This window comes from Hippoglossus hippoglossus, chromosome 20 (genome assembly GCF_009819705.1).
Source record: "Hippoglossus hippoglossus isolate fHipHip1 chromosome 20, fHipHip1.pri, whole genome shotgun sequence".
In the NCBI taxonomy this organism is placed as follows: Eukaryota; Metazoa; Chordata; class Actinopteri; order Pleuronectiformes; family Pleuronectidae; genus Hippoglossus; species Hippoglossus hippoglossus.
The window spans coordinates 6,037,823-6,056,811 of NC_047170.1; the positions used below are offsets into that span (position 1 = coordinate 6,037,823).

The window sequence follows — 18,989 nt, forward strand, 5'->3', positions numbered from 1 at the left end:
CTTCTTACTTAATTTTCACTTCTGAATGCGTTGGTGCAACAAAAACCATAAGATCAAGAAACATAAGACTTCATGACCAATAGATGGTGATGTAATAATCACGTTCTGTCTGAAGAATGGTGTGGTCGAGAATCATAATGTGCATCAATCCCTATTCATCTGCACCTTCACTATTCCATTTTTTTGACTTTTTCATAATTTTCTTAAAAAACGATATCTTGTTTGCTACTGCTCGACCAATCATTGTTTTTATTAATATATACATTTTATGATACAAGCCAATGGACAGTCATCAAGATTTATAGTAAAGTTTAGTATGAAGTATAGATTTTTGAACAAATTGACCACAATTCGATTTTTTCATTGACAACTTATCAGGAGAAATTTCTGATTTGCTTCAATGACTCAGTAACCTTTTCTACCTGTTCTAAAAAATTGCTTTGATAGTTTGATCAATATGGCTGCCAGCATCCAGTCAAAATTCAGCAGCTTGTAATTTCCACTGAGGTGTGGTGCACAAAAAACAAACAAACAAATGGCTTCAAGGTAACAACCAATATCCAAGTCTGTTTTATTTCAGCTAAATATCATCTTGAATAATCTGTTGATTATTCTCAAGGGGATTAAGCAGCAAAACTGAGAGAAGCCTATTGTCAATCTCAAATGAATGAATGAATGCACATAGTTGCACACTCACAGGTTCAATGTGTAGGATTTAGTGGCATCCAGTGGCAAAGTTGCAGATTGCAACCAAATGACTAACCCTATCCTCGCCCTTTCCTTCAAAGTATTTATATACGTAACTGACAATCATATATATATTTAAACTATATGTATTAATAAGTATAGGAAGAGATGAAAAAAAAACTTGAGAGATCCTCTGGAGAGCCAGTTTGTCCATTCTGGGCTACTGTAGAAACATGGCAGTGTGACATGGCTGACTGTGGAAGAGGACCGTCTCCTCATATAAACATAAAGAGTCCATTGTACAATCTGATGAAAGTATAATTATTAAAATATATTAAATTTCTGCCAATAGATTCACCCTGAATCCTACACACTGCACCTTTAAAAAATACACTTCATTTAAACCCACAATTACATCTTCTTTTTAAAACATCAGGACTCAAAATAAGTTCATGAATAAATACAGATACATGTACATGCATATCAATTCATTTGATAAATATTTAAGACCAGACTCAATTTCAAATGAACACATGATTGAATACATTCATAACATACATTTAGGAAACACAGATTATTCAGCTCCACTTTGTACATCAAACTGTGCTACAACTATACTTTTACCCTTAAGTATATAAACTGTAAGTTTCACTCCTGTGGGCCAAAAGCTGGAATTACACACGTTCATATTTTTGGCTCATGCATACTGTAAATGCACCTAACACTGACTTTACCAGTAACTCAATGATCACTGCTGCCCGCCTGCTCTGTTTTATGTTTTCTTCGCCGAGCTTTTTCTCCGGCAGAAGCAGATGGCGTTGAAGAAGCGGCAGTGGCACATGGTGCGTCTCCCACAGCAGCCAGACTGGGGTAAGCAGCTTTGTCCGAGCTGAGAGCACATGGGCTTCACAGGTCTGGGTACCACTTTAGGTGGAGGAGGACGGCCATGTTGAGAATTGTGACCCACTTTGCGTTTCTGGAAGGTGAGGAGAACAGAGAGAGAGAGAGAGAGAGAGAGAGAGAGAGAGAGAGAGAGAGAGAGAGAACATCAACTTCAACTTCAGAGACTGGAGAGGCAAAGTTATATATTCTCACCTTTTCCTTCCAATAACAACTTTGTTTATTAAAGTTGACACAGGCAAAACTCATTGAATCTGTGATAGTAGCATATTTCATGAAGGAGGCCCCATTTTCTCCATGCACATGAACAATAGAGGATCAACTGCAGCCCTCCAGCTTACCGGCACACTCTGCCGTTCATACTGCCCCCTCCTCGCGAACAGCGGCCTCTGTCTGACGTGGTTCGCAGACTCTGTTGAAAAAAACATCGACACCATGTGGTTAGGTAAAAGAATTACAGAAAATGCTTTGTGTCTTATCTGCAGTCACAATTAGTTTGTATCTTATACATATTTACATGATACACTCAAGACAAAGTGTTAAAGAAATAAATCACTGAAAAAACAGAGTGATAAAGCTACACAATGGGTTTGAACCAGACTGTATAAAGATTATCAATTCTCCAAAAGTGAAGCCAAATCTTCTTGATATTCCCCCTGGTGGCTGGCAGCAGTATAGGTGATAAACGAAACCTCCTCCATGTTAGGTGATAGGACATGGATGAAACTGAAATGGGAATACATTTTTCTTAAAGGTGGTTTTATTAAAGGTAGTTTGATGTTTCTCAAAATGTAAATTTTTCCAGTAAGTTTGGTTTGAATCAAGTATTTGCTGCTATAAAAATGAGGTGAAACGTCATGATTGACAGCTGAGACTGACTCGTGATTAGTCGATTGTGTGTGCCGGTGAGACTTTGACACGGCGGCTCCACACCACGATCACTACTGCTTAGACTCTGCACCAGATGACAAAAAAACAGACAGTCTATATACAGTCTACGGTTTGAACAGTCAACTTTGAGTTTCATTGGCAGAGAGTCACTATTACTATCCTGCACTTTCTCTCCGCGGACACATCTCTCATTCAATTGCTCGTACTGCAGCTGACACGGACGTGGATGAGCTTCAGACTGATCATTTAACATCTAAATCCGGCTGAAACCACAGCTGTCGTCTTAAGAGTCTGGTGATTCTGTCAGACGACGTCATAATTACAAAATCAGGATTACAGCAGAGCAGAGCAGTGAATGCTGGGTAACAGGTCATCATAATGTGCCGCGTTTCAGTCACGGTTTCACACTTGTTCTATCGATCGTGGACAGAAACAGAAAAACGTATGAATGAGAAGCTTTATTTTGAAGTTGTCTGTATGAAAATACTGAAAAAAAGTAAGGAGAGAAGCAAAAAGAGAAAGGAATGATACAGACAGGATGCATATGACGCCATGACATCTTGAATATGTTAGTCAACGTATCACATCATGTAGTGAGATTTAGAAACTTCAAAGAGGTATAACATGACTATTACGTAATCATAAGACAACAAAACATACAATTTATTTCTAAGTAGATTTATGTCCCTTCCTTCTCTGTCCTCCAGAGGTCCTCATGTGTTGAAATACTGGCCAGCTGCATTTCATTTAGCATGTTCACAGGCTGGTTGTAAGGCTTCATTACCTCTAATTTATTGCATTGTCAAATGTTTGATGGATAAATCCCAACAAAGTGTTTAAGTGCCATAATAAATAATTAACTAAAGAGGTGCAGTTAGCAGGGAAGGTCGGCTTCGAGCAGTATTGAGAAGCGGTTTTGCTTAAACTATTTTGAAGGGTTCCAGTGACTACGACGAGTATTAGAGCATTTAAAGGGGGGAAAAAATGTGTGATCACGAGAAAAAAGCTGCAATATTGCGAGGACAAAGTCGTTATATTACAAGAATACAGTTGCAATATAAAATTTTGGATCCAGCAGGAGTGAAACTCCAGTGAGCACATGTTTTTTCTCACTGCCTATTTCTTAAAAAAAGTTCTTTCTTTATTCTGGTAATATTATGACATTTTTTAAATCATTCAATTGTGACGTTATCCTTGTATTATAACAACTTTTTAAAAATTAAATCTCATAACTTTATAACTTCTTTCTCAATTACAACTTTATTCTTGTAACATTACAACTTTCTTACCAATTACGACTTTATTCTGGTCATATTAAGTATTCACTCTATCTTAGAATGTTTTTTCTTAAGTATTATCCGTCAAAACATTGGGACAATTGGTTTTCCAAACAATTGGAATTTGGACTAAAGTATTTGACCGTGTGATCCAACCAGTGGCCCGTCATGGTGGTTAAGTCTGTGGTCCACTCAGTCAGGATTACACTCAGATGGAACCAGAATTTAGGTCTTTAATAAGCATTCCAAAAAAACAAACATTACTCCCAGGTTAGAATTAGATATTTATCCACTCACTGGATATTAACATTAAAAACAGAACAATTTGTCTACTTGTCACATTGAGGCCCACTGAGAGCTCCCCCCCCCCCCCCCCCCCCCCCCCCCCCCCCCCCAAAGAGTCTCCTCTGTGAGCTGATGCTTAGACTTACTGATCAAAAGTCACTAGTGCTGTTAAACCTCAGACCAGCACTGCTTTCCAACAACTAATCAGAGGAAACCGCAATATTACATTAACAAAAGATGCCTATCTCCGTGCACTGTATAAATCAAAACCAAATGCAAAACAAACTTAATTGCCATCTGGCCCTAAACCATGAATATAAATTGGTGTCTCTTTACTGTCAGAGATACGGAGCAGACACAGATCCAGACCAGATACAGACTCAGTGACCACAGTCTAACCATAAAGGATGGATGACACAACAAGTCCTGGCTACCAACAGAGGAAAGAGGCTGGGGTCACTGCATGACAGCTGAGGTAGAGACAGGGACACATGTTGTCTGAAAATGTGACAAATATAATAATATCAGAGTGGAAAACTTTCGGGGAAACATGATTTGTTAATTCTGATCTTCAGAGGACATTACTTTGACTAACATTGATCCATGGAGACTTATTCTAACCGTAACCATAGTTACTATACTTCCCTAATCCTAAATCAACATGTCTCCAACTTAAAATGTAATATTTTATGTTATGGGGACTTGCTTTTTGTCCCCATTAGGGAGGCATGTCCCCATTATGTGATTGTGTAAACAGATACAGGTCCCCACAACTTGAGTAATACCTGGACCACACACACTCACGCTCACAGGATTGCACAGCTATGCTTAGCAGGACTTTGCATTGACTTTCATTCATTGTGCACACCCTAACCAAAACCTTATCCCTAACCACAACTTACATCTTCCCTCTAATTAACTAGGACCTTAAGTTTTGCCCTATTGGAACTGAGCTTTGGTCCCCATGAGGTGTACACATACACACACGTTAACTTCATTTTTTTGGTGAATTTTATTCATTTTTTTAAACAAATTCTTATATTTTTAAATATTAATAAATGTTTCCAAGACATTGACACTGTATATGCTGTGCTATGATCTATGTGAAGCTGGGGGCCCCTCTTCCACATCATGGGAATGCCAGTCAAACATACATTTGACATTTTAGGGTTCGCCATTAAACCTTTGAATGTTTTTATTTTATTTTTGGTTGGGATGGGGGCTGCTTAGATTACTCCGACACTAATCTTTGCACGTAGAGTGGCGTCCAAAAGTCTGAGACTATTTTCCCATGTGTACTTCTGCAACTAACTGTATTTAACAGAAATATAACTTCGCTAACATTACCCAAAAGTATATCTTGATGTAGTTAAAACTGTTTCATTAAAAAGATACAGTATATCACCTAACTATGAACAATAGAATGCCTGAGAGTAAGTGATAAATGAGAGAGCAGGGCCCCAATGACAAAGCCTAATTATTCCAGCCTATGCAATTTACTAACTATGTGTATGTCACATGTATTATTTGACAGCCTTTCCACACCTACCACAATGCCTCCTTCCCCCTCCCCCCTCTACCAAAGTGTCACCCCTTTCCATCCTGGAGAGGGACGTTAACAAGATCTTATGGGGGTTAACAACCGATCAGCTGTCTCCAGTGTTCACAGACATTTTGAACACGTCAGGTGCCAGCCTGCTTCAAATCCTCCACCATCATCCCCATCACCAAAAAACCAAGGACCACAGGACTTAATGACTACAGACCTGACTACTGCTCAGCTCAGAAACAGAGAAACAAACTGCTCAAGTCTTAACTGGGAGGAAGCTGTTACTCTGCAGTTTTGAACATGTATTCCAAAGAGAAAATAACATGAAAAAAGATGAAAAACAAAATAGACTCGTCCTGAATAGTCCTGAGAAGAGTTGTATTGTTGAGATTTCTCTGAGAGGGTTTTGGGCTGGTCTCAATGTGGAACACAGAACAATAATAAAGAATTTGCACTTTGGTGAAATTGTGATCCGACTTGGCAGATGTGTCTCAAACAGAAGCAGGGAAGCCTCGAACCAAACTGGCGGACATGTTTTCAGGGAGTCGAGGCAGAACCGAGTTTCACACTTTCAAGTTGACTTCAAACATATTCATACTAATTCCCATTTGAAGTCCTTATCCCGGTTAATAATGGCAATATTTCCTTAAACTTTGCACAGAATGTACTTACAACTTATTTCTTCAAAAATATCACATTTATTTAGACAAGAGCAATGTTACACAAACATTAACATTTGAGTACATCTGAAAGCGTGTCCATACCTAATCTAATAACAGAGAGGTGGAGGATGAAGCGATACAAGCAATTCAACTTTGGAAGATGGGCTGACGACGAAGTTGTCAACTTGAAAAGACGATAAGATTCGAGAGCTTTTGGTGACAGGAACATATCATTCATATAAGAAAGGCAAAGTCCGGAGAATGTCTGGACCCAAGAGTGAGAGATTAGAAAGCTTAAATTAAAAATCCTTATTTAATTCATCCATGTCTATACATATCTCTTCATGAGGACACTGCAGAGCACTGCTAAATGCTATGTTTAGCTCTAACACACTTGGCAATGAGGCATCAACCAGGAGGGACGGCAGCAGACCTATGGCGACTCTGGCTTTATCTGAAACAGACACATAAACAGAGAAACTGGTGAGGGAGCAAAAGGGTTTTTATTTAATTTTGCCCTTAACTGTTCAGCAGTACACGATGGACCATCGTTCAATTCAATCTATTTATTTCATTTTACTTCAATAATTATATTTGGATTGATTTTTTTTTTTTTATTGAAAGTGCAGCGCTGGTTGAAACAAAGTGTGAGAGAGAGTGAAACATGATTCACATCCTAACAGGAATACAACACCTCAAACAAATAATCATGTGTTCACGCACCCCCCCCCCCCCCCCCCCCCCCCACATACACATTCTGCAGATTACATAGCTCACATAGCTTTTTTTTGTTCAAGTTGACATTAGACACATTGACTGTATATTCTAAATAAACACCCACACTAATATATCTAGACACCAGTGCTTTATCAAGGCAAAAACGATTTGATCATCTAACGACACGTTTTCGAAGGCACTATCAAATATGAATATTTATACTCACCATCTGTTTTATGTTTGTGTAACACAGCAGGAAATTCCATCAGCCCACCTCAACTCATCCCTCCGCTGCTGGAAGCTGTCCAAGGTTATTTGTATAGTGCTATAGGAGTTCTATTTTACATGTGTAGAACAACTCAGGTTTCTGCTACATGGGTGAAGTTTTACTTGTGAATACAATCACCCTATGTGGATAACTGGTCAGAACCCTCACCTCTTCACCCTTTTTCTTTTCTTTTTTTACTAATAACTTGTGAGTTAAATTAACTTTGACAACCCAAATACAAATCAAAGTGAGTCAAGACAATGGACAATGGAATAACTTGAACTTTTGAAAACTTATAAAGTTTAATATCCAAAATGTGTCACAACAAGTGAAGTTGAAGCAGAGAAAAAAAAGTAAAAAACAATCATAACCATTGTAAAATTCTACCACTTTACTCCAAATCATTTTATTAAAATTTGTGTTATTGTTGGGTTGAAACTTGTCCTCAACATCTGAGAAACCCTGAAGGATACTTTGCAACATGCAAGCTATCAATGTAAATAGTTGTTGCTGAATGTTTTCCAGTGATTCCAAAAATTTATATCTCTGCACTTTCTTGCAGTCAGATGTTAATTGTCCATAGTATTAATAGAGTTTGATAACATCTAGAAGTTATTTGCTCCTGAGCTGCATCCTGCATTTCATCCTTATTTCAAACTGAGGGCCACAGATCTTATTAAATAAAGCTGAGAGATTTAAAAAACCTTTTAAACATATATAATGAGTGTCACGTGCCTATTAAACGTGACCAAAGTTTTGAATAATAAGGTGAACCTATGAAAAAGTTATCCCCGGAAGACAAAACCAGATCCTGAACACTTGTTTTAAGTTTTTTTTTCCTACTCCTTATCAGCGCATTCTCACTCTCCTTGAGTCGTATTATAGGCATTTAATGTTCTCCAGTGTTGGATGTGCAGGATGACATTTTACTAGAAACCTTAGCTTTATATTTCCTGACAGCAGATGTTTTCCACTTTAGCCAGCATTTTAACTTGTTTCCCACAAGTACGACTATTAACAGGAACATATATAAAGACGTTTAATAGACGCATCTCGACTTAAAGACTAAATCGACCATTATGTCAGACGATAAGCAGGTAATGGTCATAATATTTACCAAACACAGACATCCTGCTGTAACCTTTGTTGCTGCAGATGTTCGCTCTCTCCGCTTCAGATTCAGGCTCCAAAAAGTACAGGTGGGTTTGAATTGGTTTCTGTTTCGCAACTAGAGTTACTGAGTTACATTTTGCTTACATTACCTTCACGCCTCCTTCAAACCACGCCCATCCTCATCTGCAGCAGTCACTTGTTAGCAGGGAAGATGCATCCATACCATGCCTAAACCTAATTGTATTTGGACGTTCGACTTCCCTCACATTCGCCCTTCACTCCTGCAGCTGATACTGCCCCCCAGCAGCTATCTAGATGTTTGACCAATTAGTAAGAGGCGTTTAAGGAGGCCTTTTCTGTATTGCCTGGTTTAGTCAGAGGCTAAACTGCGGGGCTGCATTACAGAAAGTCTGAGATTAATAAGAATAAACTGTCAATCATGCAAAGCTACGAGACTCAAAATATACAGAGCTGGAAATAAGCACAGCAGGTCCCCTTAAGCCTATTTTCCCAACAAGGATTTGTTTAATTTCCTTGAAATGTATGGGAATTCCACGTGTATTGAAACATGTAAAGACCTTATACTACCTTTTTTAACATTCTGTTTTATAACAAATTTCTTACATACCAGCCCTTGAGCTGAATGATGCCACAACGTACAAATATATAATCACATGGATGTCAGACCCACCCCTTACAACCAAAGCCCACCCACCATTACCTACGCCCACACCCTCAGGCCCAGAGCCTTCAGCCTTGTGAATAAAATGAATCCAACTTATGACACACATGATTTGGAATCATTACTTATTTGAAAATAAAATGAGTGTATGGACTCCAGAAATGTTTGAAAACCACCCAGAGAAAATATAAGATATAAAACCTTCCACTGATGGTTTACAGCCATCTCGTTCTGAGATGATGTTTCACATGGAGGTACTTGAAAAAGTGAGTGTGAAGTAGCTCATACTGGGAGAACTGTTCAACATTTTTTTCCAAAGAATAAAGATTTTCAAAGACTTGTCAAGTAGTCAACTATCAAAATGTCCAAAAACGCCCTATTTCGCAACGTTAAGGAAAGCGGAACAAATTTCCTGTATCCAGCCCCTCACACAGAGCAGAAATTGTGTTCTTTCCTCATCCATATCACATCCTTCCACCATGTTTTGTGGTACTCCATCCAGTAGCTCTGCCTAATCTTGCTTTCAAACAAACTTTCAAGCCAACCATCACAAAAATGGGCAGAAAACATAACCTCTGTGGTGGAAATAACAAACTGTGTTTGACACAAGTGGAGTTGTTCGATCTTCAGGGATTAGAATGGAATGAAAGAAAAAGGTAAATCATTCCATCGCTTACAATATTCCATCATATAGTATTTTCAGATTTTTTTCCCCAGTGGTTTTATTTCATAGGTAGATTCAAAGGTAAATATTTGCACGATGTCAATTTAGAGGGTTGCTATTGAGCCTGTTTTTCATTGGGTTCATGAAATTTGCAAGTTATAGCTTGTATTGCATTGTTATTGCAACCCACCCAGAAATATATTCAAAAGAATTCAATCATAATTAATTGAATCATTAAGCAGTTTGATCTCATAGTTACAACATGGACTATTGACTTACTGTACTATTGGAAACAGCCTCAAAGAAGAAGCCGACAGCCACAAGACCGCCTACGTGAATATAAAAGTTAGACAATCGATGCCGCTGAGAAGTCACGAGAAGTCACAAGCCTTTCCCATCTGTGAGAAAAGACTGAATATTCACTGTTGGAACAGAAAGTGATGACAATGCACAGGTGGCAGAATACGAAGAGCACATACACCAACAAACACCAACATCTGCAGCCATCTATTTTACTCTTATGCACCCAAACCAGTTTCAAGTGGGATTAGCCCAGACTTGCTTATTTTGCTCTTTACTAATCCTACTGGTTGTTGACGTCAGAAATTAATCCAGGAAAGTTTAAAACAAATCAACAGGGGCGATTACTTGATTTTTAGAATGATGTGGCACAGGTGGAGACCAAGAACCAGAGAGAGAGCCGCAGGAAATCTGAAAATTGGCTTGGAAAGCAAGAGTGTTAACGTACCATGGACATAGACGTGGTCTGTGGTCGAGTGGTGTGTCACCTTTCTGAAGAACGTCGAGCAGAGATTCTGCATCGCAAATCAGGTAGCTCTGGCCCAATGATGTTGAGCAGTATTGGACTGACAGTATTTTAGTCCAATAAGGGTACACCAAGGGGGTGGGGGCAATCATAATTTATAGGGTGGGTGTTAAGGCAGTGGTGCCCCTTTCCACCACCCCTGTAGATCCGCCCATGCCCCTTAAATCAGTATGATGTACTTGTATTGAGGTACTTGATAGTATATCCGGTAGCCACTACTGCACTATTACACCAGTAGTTGGTAGTTATTACTAAACTATTACACCTGTACTCAGTAGCCATTACTACACTATTACACCACTAGTCAGTAGTTATTACTACACTATTACACCAGTACTCAGAAGCCATTACTATACTATTACAGCAGTAGTCAGTAGTTATTACTACACTATCACACCAGTACTCAGAAGCCATTACTACACTATCACACTAGTACTCAGGAGCCATTACTACCAATTACACCAGTACTTAGGAGCCATTACTACCAATTACACCAGTACTCAGAAGCTATGACTGCACAATTAGACCAGTACTCAGAAGCCATTACTGCACAATAAGACCAGTACTCAGAAGCCATTACTGCACTATTACACCAGTACTTTACATCAGGACTCTGTAGTCATAACTATCATCATTATTAAACAAACACGCAGCACTCATTACTACATTTACACAGCAGACATTCTGACATGTTGCAGCAGGAGAAGCACAGGTGTAAATAGTGAAATGATTTACTGGCACTGATGAATAGGACAGAGTCATTTTTCATGTTATCAGGAAACCTGGGCCAAGTCAAAGTGTCTGCTGTGAAAAAGGTCTAATACATCAGTACTCAGTATTGATGGGTCGGACCACACCCATCTGAAAACTTTGGATCTCAACTACACACCTGAGAGGTTTTGTGACTTTAACTTGCACTGTTGTAAAGCACAACTCAGTGTCAACCTGTGTCCGCAGAGCACAGACAGACACACAGACAGACAGACATATAAACACCTGCCAAAGTCCTCAAAACCACCCCTGTGGTAGTTCCCACTACAGTAAGTGTCTCCAGGACCACATTATGTCATAATGAGACACACAAACACCTGCAGTCTCTCTCACTTTCTCTCACACACACACACTCACACACACACACGCACGCACGCACGCACGCACGCACGCATGCACGCACGCACACACACACAAGGTGAAAGTAATACCAGCCCCGCAGTCTTCACTGGTAATAAGCAATTCAAAGAAGCTCCGAGGGCCAAACTTCAGAAGTTCATAACTGAGAAGTTATTGGAGTAGAGCTGTAGGATATTGAAAGGTCTAATGAATTTAATCGTTTTCGCAAGAACCTTGACAAATCAATCCATGACATGAGCGTGGAGGTCAAAGGTGAGTTGGTATGGAACGACCCAAACCTTAATGGAGCATTTATACTTTACAATGTATGGATCCAGTAGACTTGTAAGAGTTGAGCAACAGATCACATACTGTATGTTTCCTTGCAGCCTGACAAAGGTACTTTGATATACAGTACAATGATGATGCAAATTATAGATTTTTTTCTTTTTCATTTAAGATGAGCCGAACCACTGGCTTGCCACCCGCAGTCCAACCTCAGGCATGTGTAACGTATTGTACATATTGTATATATAGAGGCCCACTGTAAATTCATAATAACACAGGATTTCAGGATCTATTCAAAACATGTTTGAGAACAAGATCAACTTTTAATTAAAAAGTACATTTAATCTTATATTTCTATAATATGTATAATGTAATATTATCTATATATTATATTTATAATATAGCCTATAAATTCAGACTTAGTCCATCCGTAAAAAAATCACGTGTCACGTGTTGAGGCTTTTTAATCTTGTAATTTAATTTTAGTTTGCAGATTTGGAGAAATGAGATGTGAAGAAAGTATCATAGATATACACGACAGGTAGATTTGATCATAGTAGTTTCAAATATTAATAAATTACAGTTTGCATGTGGTTTACAGTCAATATTCTGTGCGTAATGAGCGCATAGATGATGCGCATAGATGATTAGTTGCTCAGCCTGTGCCAGAAACAAAGAGTGCCAGTGATCCACTGGGACCATTAAACACTCACCTGTGCTCTGGGTGGTCTTGGCCTTGGTGCTGGATGCGGTTTGTTGCAGCTCGTCGCGGGCTAATAGTACGGCGTGGACCAGGGCCACATGCACGAGGACGCACAGACACAGGAGCGACACCTTCATCCTCACTTTCTCTGTCTCTCTCCTCCGATGCCACAAGACGAGTCCAGCTGGTGGGGTGGGGGGTGGGGGGGGGGGGGGAGTGAATGTGTTGTGTCGGTACACGCGGTCTAAAATCCTACTGGTTATTTTGATGTCTTGTTCTCTGTCTCTGCTTCTCACTCCACCACGACTTTAATTTGTTTGAGAGGCAGGCTTACACATGTAGGAGTGAGTGCACGCCCCTCTTTGCCCTCACGCCTCTCAGCATCATACACACCAGTGACCTACATGGTTTCTTTTCACACACATTCCAACAATTTATTTTATACATGTAAACTTTGTGTATTTCAGAGAAAGCGATCCTCCTTTATTAGTGCCACGATGGGGAAATTTGCAGTATTACAGCAGCAAGAGTCAAAAAAGCATCAGCAAGTTATAAGTAACTTGCAATACTTAAGTGTAAAGAATATTTTAAAAAATATAGAAATATAGAAAAATATGAATGTAACTAAACTAATATATACAGATTAAAGACAGGAAAAAATATATGCATTGTGAGAATATGAAGTGAATGGATATTGCACATGAACAGTTGATATTGCACAGACAGATGAATATAGCACAGTGAATATTGCACAGTTGTTAAAGTGCAGTCCATAATGGTGGTGAATGTAGTTTTTACTGGGAGCAGAGCTGGTTGCACAGTCTTACTGCTGCAGGAAGGAACGACCTGTGATACCTCTCCTTCCGACACTTAGGGTGAATCAGTCTGTCGCTGAAGGAGCTGCCCAGTGCTGTGATGGTGTCCTGCAGGGGGTGGGACTGGTTGTCCATGAGAGAAGACAGCTTCGCCACCATCCTCCTCGGTCCCACCACCTCCACCGGGTCAAACAGGTATCCCAGGACCGAGCTGGCCCTCCTAATCAGTCTATCCAGTTTCTTTCTGTCAGAGTCATAAAAAGTCTTTAGGAGCGCCCCCTGCACTCCAAAAGACCTCAGTCTCCTGAGCAGGTACAGTCTGCTCTGGCCCTTCTTAAATAGAGCACTGGCATAATCAGTCCAGTCCAGTTTATTGTTCAGGTGAACCCCCTGGTACTTATAAGAAGTCCCTAGCTCGATGTCCGTTCCCTGGATGTTCACCGGTGTCGGGGGGAGTGTTATGAATATTATTATGAATATCAGATACGATTATTCACACATATACGCACACATAGCACATGCATACACATAAACATACATTCATACACATACATACATGCAAACATACATATATACAAACAAACATACATATTTACATACATACATACGTACATTCATATTCAGTGTATATTCAATTTTACAGCCTTAAATACAATAAGTGCATCATTTACATATGCATTCATTACATACTAACTAATGCACAGATCATAACCAACTTGTCCTTCAAACACTTCCTCTGACATCGTATTCACAGTGCAACTACCCCGGACCTCAAACACTACAGCATGGCTGTATGTCAGGCAGTTTTCAAACCCATAATCATAACCACATGTGTAGCCTACTTTACACAAAATGAAGTCAGAACATGTAGATATCACCACAAATCATCAGCTAATGACTAATTACAACAGATGCTGGTCATGACTTCACCAGTAGTGCAGATGTCAGTACGGCCATTCATTCACAGTAAAACAAACGTAGAAGCCTGGATTACACAAGTCATGAATCAAGAACAAATTAAAAAATATATCTTTATCATTGATGACTGTCGCTGAAGTTTATTGAAGCCGTTTCCAAACACACCTTAACCAAAGGAAAAAAGTACAGAGGTCAAACTGTTATAATAAGAAGGGGAATTCTTTTTTTAAGGATAAAATGGATCCAAGTTTCTCTTTATTGAATTATTCTGGCATGCATAACACAACACCGCCTCTACTCCTACTCCTACTCATCCAATTCATCCCACCACCCTGTCCTTCCTGTTCAACCTTACTTGACTACTACTGTCCAACAATTGACTCGAACAGTAATAATGGCAACAATAAAGAATACTGCACAGAGGTGAATGAAAGAAGAAGAAGAAGAAGAAGAAGAAGAAGAAGAAGAAGAAGAAGAAGAAGAAGAAGAAGAAGAAGAAAAAGTCTACACACAAAGCAATCTCCTTCCAGATAAGTGTCATAGCTTAAAAATACTTGTCCATGCTAACACACCAGCAAATGCACAACCATTCACGTACACTGGTCAATTGTGTTCAGGAGGGACATGAAGCACACTTAGACGCTTAGATCGAAAATACATTGGACGAGAAACAGCAGTGGTGAAAGAGCAGGGATTTATTTTTCTTGGACTGATGACCTGGTGGAGCTGTTATTGACACTAAAGTTGCTTTCCGATATGAACTGAACTCCGGATGATCTCCTGAAATCATCCACAGGGGCTGAGAACATCTCTTACCAGCTCCTTTGTAAAAAACTCCAGATGATGTCAGAGTGAGCTTATGTGAGACAACAGAAGGAGAGACTGCGGCGAACAGACTGGTTTTGTCTGAGAATCTCTTGCTGTGTTTCTTCCTATGTGAAAGGCAAACAAAACTGTGTTCGTGTGGACATAGCAAAGCGATGTTAAACCATTATCATGGCCCTTAGGTTCTTTCATCCAACTCAACCGGTGAGAAAACGTTTGCTTGTCACAAAACCAGTCACATTTGATTGACTTGTGTTTCAGGGCTACCTTGTTGCTCTTTGAAACTTTTTTATCGGCCAGATGCTTTGCCAAGTTGGACGTATTTCCCTTTGGATTGCGTAGGTTTCCGTAATCTCTTACAGACGGGCTTTGTGTTGTCTTTGACCGTCTTGCATTTGCTTCTTCAATTAAGCTGTGGACGGTCTGCAGGAGAGCTGGTATTAGGGGCCGTGCTTCTCATCCTGTTGTCGCCGGAAAATCTAAAACAGTCTGCACTAACACCATGCCTGCAGGGAGTGGAACCAGAGCACAGCGCACACACAGAAACACACACTGCCCTGCTGTTGCACATTGACGGAACTCATAGGAAATACGGCTGTTAAACACTGTTATTCTTAGGGCACCATTACTAGTAAGATGGGGTATTCACTATTTTTAAAGTCAGGGTATTGCAGTATTTTTCTGGTGTCTACTCTGTGCAACCCTTTGTCACCCAGCCAGTGAGTCCATTCAGTAACCAAGAGCTTCAGGACTTTTTCCTGTTCCCTGTCCTCAAAGTAAGCTTGTAAACTCTCTCTTAAGATCCTGGGTGTGGGCATCACTATGGGGATCCACAAGCCAAGTCTCGAAAGTATGTGTAGCCCATGGCAGCTAGTGCACCTCTATATTCTCTCCAGCCATCACTGGATGCACATGCCTGAGAACAATTAGTACAAGTTTCTCCCGTCCTCTTTAGAGGTTTTAGGACCATAAGAGTTACAGTAAATGATCTCACAAAGAGATACTTCAAACGATTTCTAGACACAAATGATAAACCCAGTGGCAAAAAGGAAAGAAAGAAAGTTGTTAAGGATTAGCTTTCAAATTAACATTTACAAATTTATCCTTGGTATGTCTATAGTGGATCATAAATGTATATTAATTACAAATAGAGGCAACAGGTTGGTCTTGGCACGGATTCATCTGCCCTACAGCAGGAAGGAGGTTGTATAATTGCCAAGTGCTGCTCACGTCATTTACTTGAATTTGGCAGAAGTTAGTATTTATTTTAAAAAGGAGATTAACTGAACCTTTGTTGACAATGAACAAAAAGAAATACCTTCAATAGCACGTTCACCTTTTGCTTTTCAGTTGATTCTCCTCTGGTATCTCTAACGATAATTGTTCACTTTTTGTTTACTGACTCATAGCTCACCTGAAAACATGAAGGTAGTTCATAAAAATGACTTCTTACTGAGGAGCAGCAACCATTATTGGATGTTTCAAGTTTGTGTTATTCATATGACACTTCAAAAGCAAAACAGGTCTTGTGCTAAAAACAAATGTACAAGCATTATTTAATGCCAGGGGAGGCAGCAACCCCCAAAAAACATCAAACACAATCATCTTGAGATGTGTCTTAAAAGGAATCAAGAGACTTGGCCTGTCTAACGGCCTCTGGCAGGATAATCCACAAATAACACAGCCCAAATGTCATGATGGGAGGATCTGAGGGGTCAGGTGGTGCTCTGAGGTGACCAGATCTCAGATATATGTAGGATTGATATTATGGAGAGATTAGTACATGATTAAGATGCAACGATAGGGGTCATGTGTCCCATGTGAGACAGTAGCCTGAGGTAGATGGAGTTAGATTAGTCATGGATGTACTTGAATGACTCTTTCTAGATCAGAGTGAGAGGAAATGTCTGTTTTGGGCTTGATTCTGAGTTGGTAACGGTTGGATCTGACAATGGAATTTAGCTGCCTGTTGAAACTATCAAGAACACCACCAGGGAAAGATCCAGGGAAATAACAATGATATGATGTTAGGGATCAAAGAGAGATTTTACTTTTAAATCTTTTAACAGAGGATGTTTTACATGTGCTGGGCAAGTCACAGATTGTCAAAAAAATCTGATCTTGATGTAACAAAAACTTCAGTAAAAGAGGCTTTGTTGTGAATTTGTGATTTTATGGTCTATAATACACAAAACAGTTCATTTTCAATTTAGCACCAAATTGAACTCAAAAGCAGGATCATTTTAATATTCCTATAGATTGCTGTGTGTATCCTCTATGCTGGAGTCCAGCTTTTTTTTCTTTAGGTGGGGCAGTGACAGTAGCACCCAGTGTAACCAGGGAGTCCAGAAAACGTTCATCGTCGCTGATCTGGTAGAGAGTGGAGATTCATTCCTGCAGTTCAACCATGGTGTGGGTAAAACGGAGACAGCTGACAACACCTGGAGGGAGAGGTGAGGTGGGGAAACAGAATACAACTACGGCTGTGGCTAACTTGTAATGTTAGGACGATCTAAAGTAAGCATTTTTATACAGTGTGTGTTAATATCTTTGATATATATATGATATGTACATAAGAGAAAATAAGTTTGGATATGTCAGCTTTGTCAGGTGGAATTCAGAAACCCCCTGAAAGCCACCAAGCAGTGTGTTAGTCTATGTGATATACACCGTAAGCTATTTTCAGCTTTCTGAACATTTTGCACAGATTTAGGTAAAAATAAGGTTACATTTGTTTTCATTTATCCCTAATTTTTCAGCAGCAGCCTTCAGCCTTTTGTACAGATAGTCCCACATGCAAACTAATCCTAACTAACATTACAGGGCTTGACTTTGCAAGTGTTTCACTGATTGTGACTGAAATTAGATTTATGTAAATTACAGCATGTTTTACATATTTAACGTTTTACAAAATCCAGCCAAAGCATCTGTTTTATTTTTCAATAAAAATGACTTTGATGTGATCACAGCGCTGAAAGAAAAAGAAAAAATTCTCATAGACTGCTGGCTGAACTCAAAGCAATGACTTCAAACTTCAAAAAGGCCAGTGATGTCCTGTGTCGGAACAGGCTGACATTTTGTGCATTTGGATTAAGACAGTGCAGTGTCCTGCTGCATACGCCATTGAAAATTGGCGTGTGAAAGAAAAATATGATTTGGGTGCGGCGGAGAGTGACTAAGTTCAGACATTGACGTTGGAAAGATGCGAAGGTTCACAAAGCTCCAACAATAATAATCATTATTAAATCAATGTAGAAAACATTCAGCTGCAGCTATTAATTTTTAACCGGTTCTGAGCGTCGCTGTCGTCAGTTAAAATAACAAACATAGTCGGCAGTTTGAATATCGTCTGTCACTAATTAAACTTGGCTGCTGTCGGTTTGTGTGCGCTGTGCGTGCCGTTGTCAGTACTTGTCAGAGTTTGTGAGAGAAGAACCTTCACTCTGTAGCAACACTGTGCAACCAGGAGTGAACTGTAACTCTCCAGTCACAACTAAGTGAGAGACAGTTAAAAGCATTTAGTTCAGTCTGCATCTGGGTCGTTTTAACACAGCAGATACACAGACTGTAAAATCTAAATCTAAATCATGTAAATATTATAATAAGAAAGTAGATCTACGGACTAACATCGAAAAAACGTCTGTCTGTGACAAACTGTTCATGTAATTGGCTTCATTAGCATGTCTATTGTAAATTGCCCAAGGAAGTGCAGTAGCAAGTTTGGAGCGATTTGGACATGTGATGCATTGAATAATAATAAAATTGGCATAAACAGGAGACAGTATCACAGAGCATTCAGTCTGTGGACC

At 39.5% G+C, this 18,989-nt stretch overlaps 1 protein-coding gene across 1 annotated transcript; it reads right to left on the reverse strand.

The window, feature by feature from the left end:
- Window positions 1–568: 568 nt before the first annotated feature.
- Window positions 569–12,883, reverse strand: LOC117754310 (agouti-signaling protein-like). The gene is made up of 3 exons (XM_034573176.1): window positions 12,633–12,883; window positions 1,929–1,999; window positions 569–1,663 (listed from the first exon to the last, which is right to left on the reverse strand). The coding sequence occupies exons 1-3, from the start codon at window positions 12,757–12,759 to the stop codon at window positions 1,460–1,462; spliced, it is 402 nt and encodes a 133-aa protein (XP_034429067.1). The 5' UTR covers window positions 12,760–12,883; the 3' UTR covers window positions 569–1,459.
- Between the last annotated feature and the right edge of the window lie 6,106 nt (window positions 12,884–18,989).

Coding starts and splice junctions, on each gene's coding strand:
- LOC117754310 (XM_034573176.1), bottom strand. CDS start 12,759: ATGAAGGTGTCGCTCCTGTGTCTGTGCGTCCTCGTGCATGTGGCCCTG. Junction 2,000..12,632: donor CAAGACCACCCAGAGCACAG/GTGAGTGTTTAA, acceptor TTTTTTCAACAG/AGTCTGCGAACCACGTCAGA. Junction 1,664..1,928: donor ATGAACGGCAGAGTGTGCCG/GTAAGCTGGAGG, acceptor CTCACCTTCCAG/AAACGCAAAGTGGGTCACAA.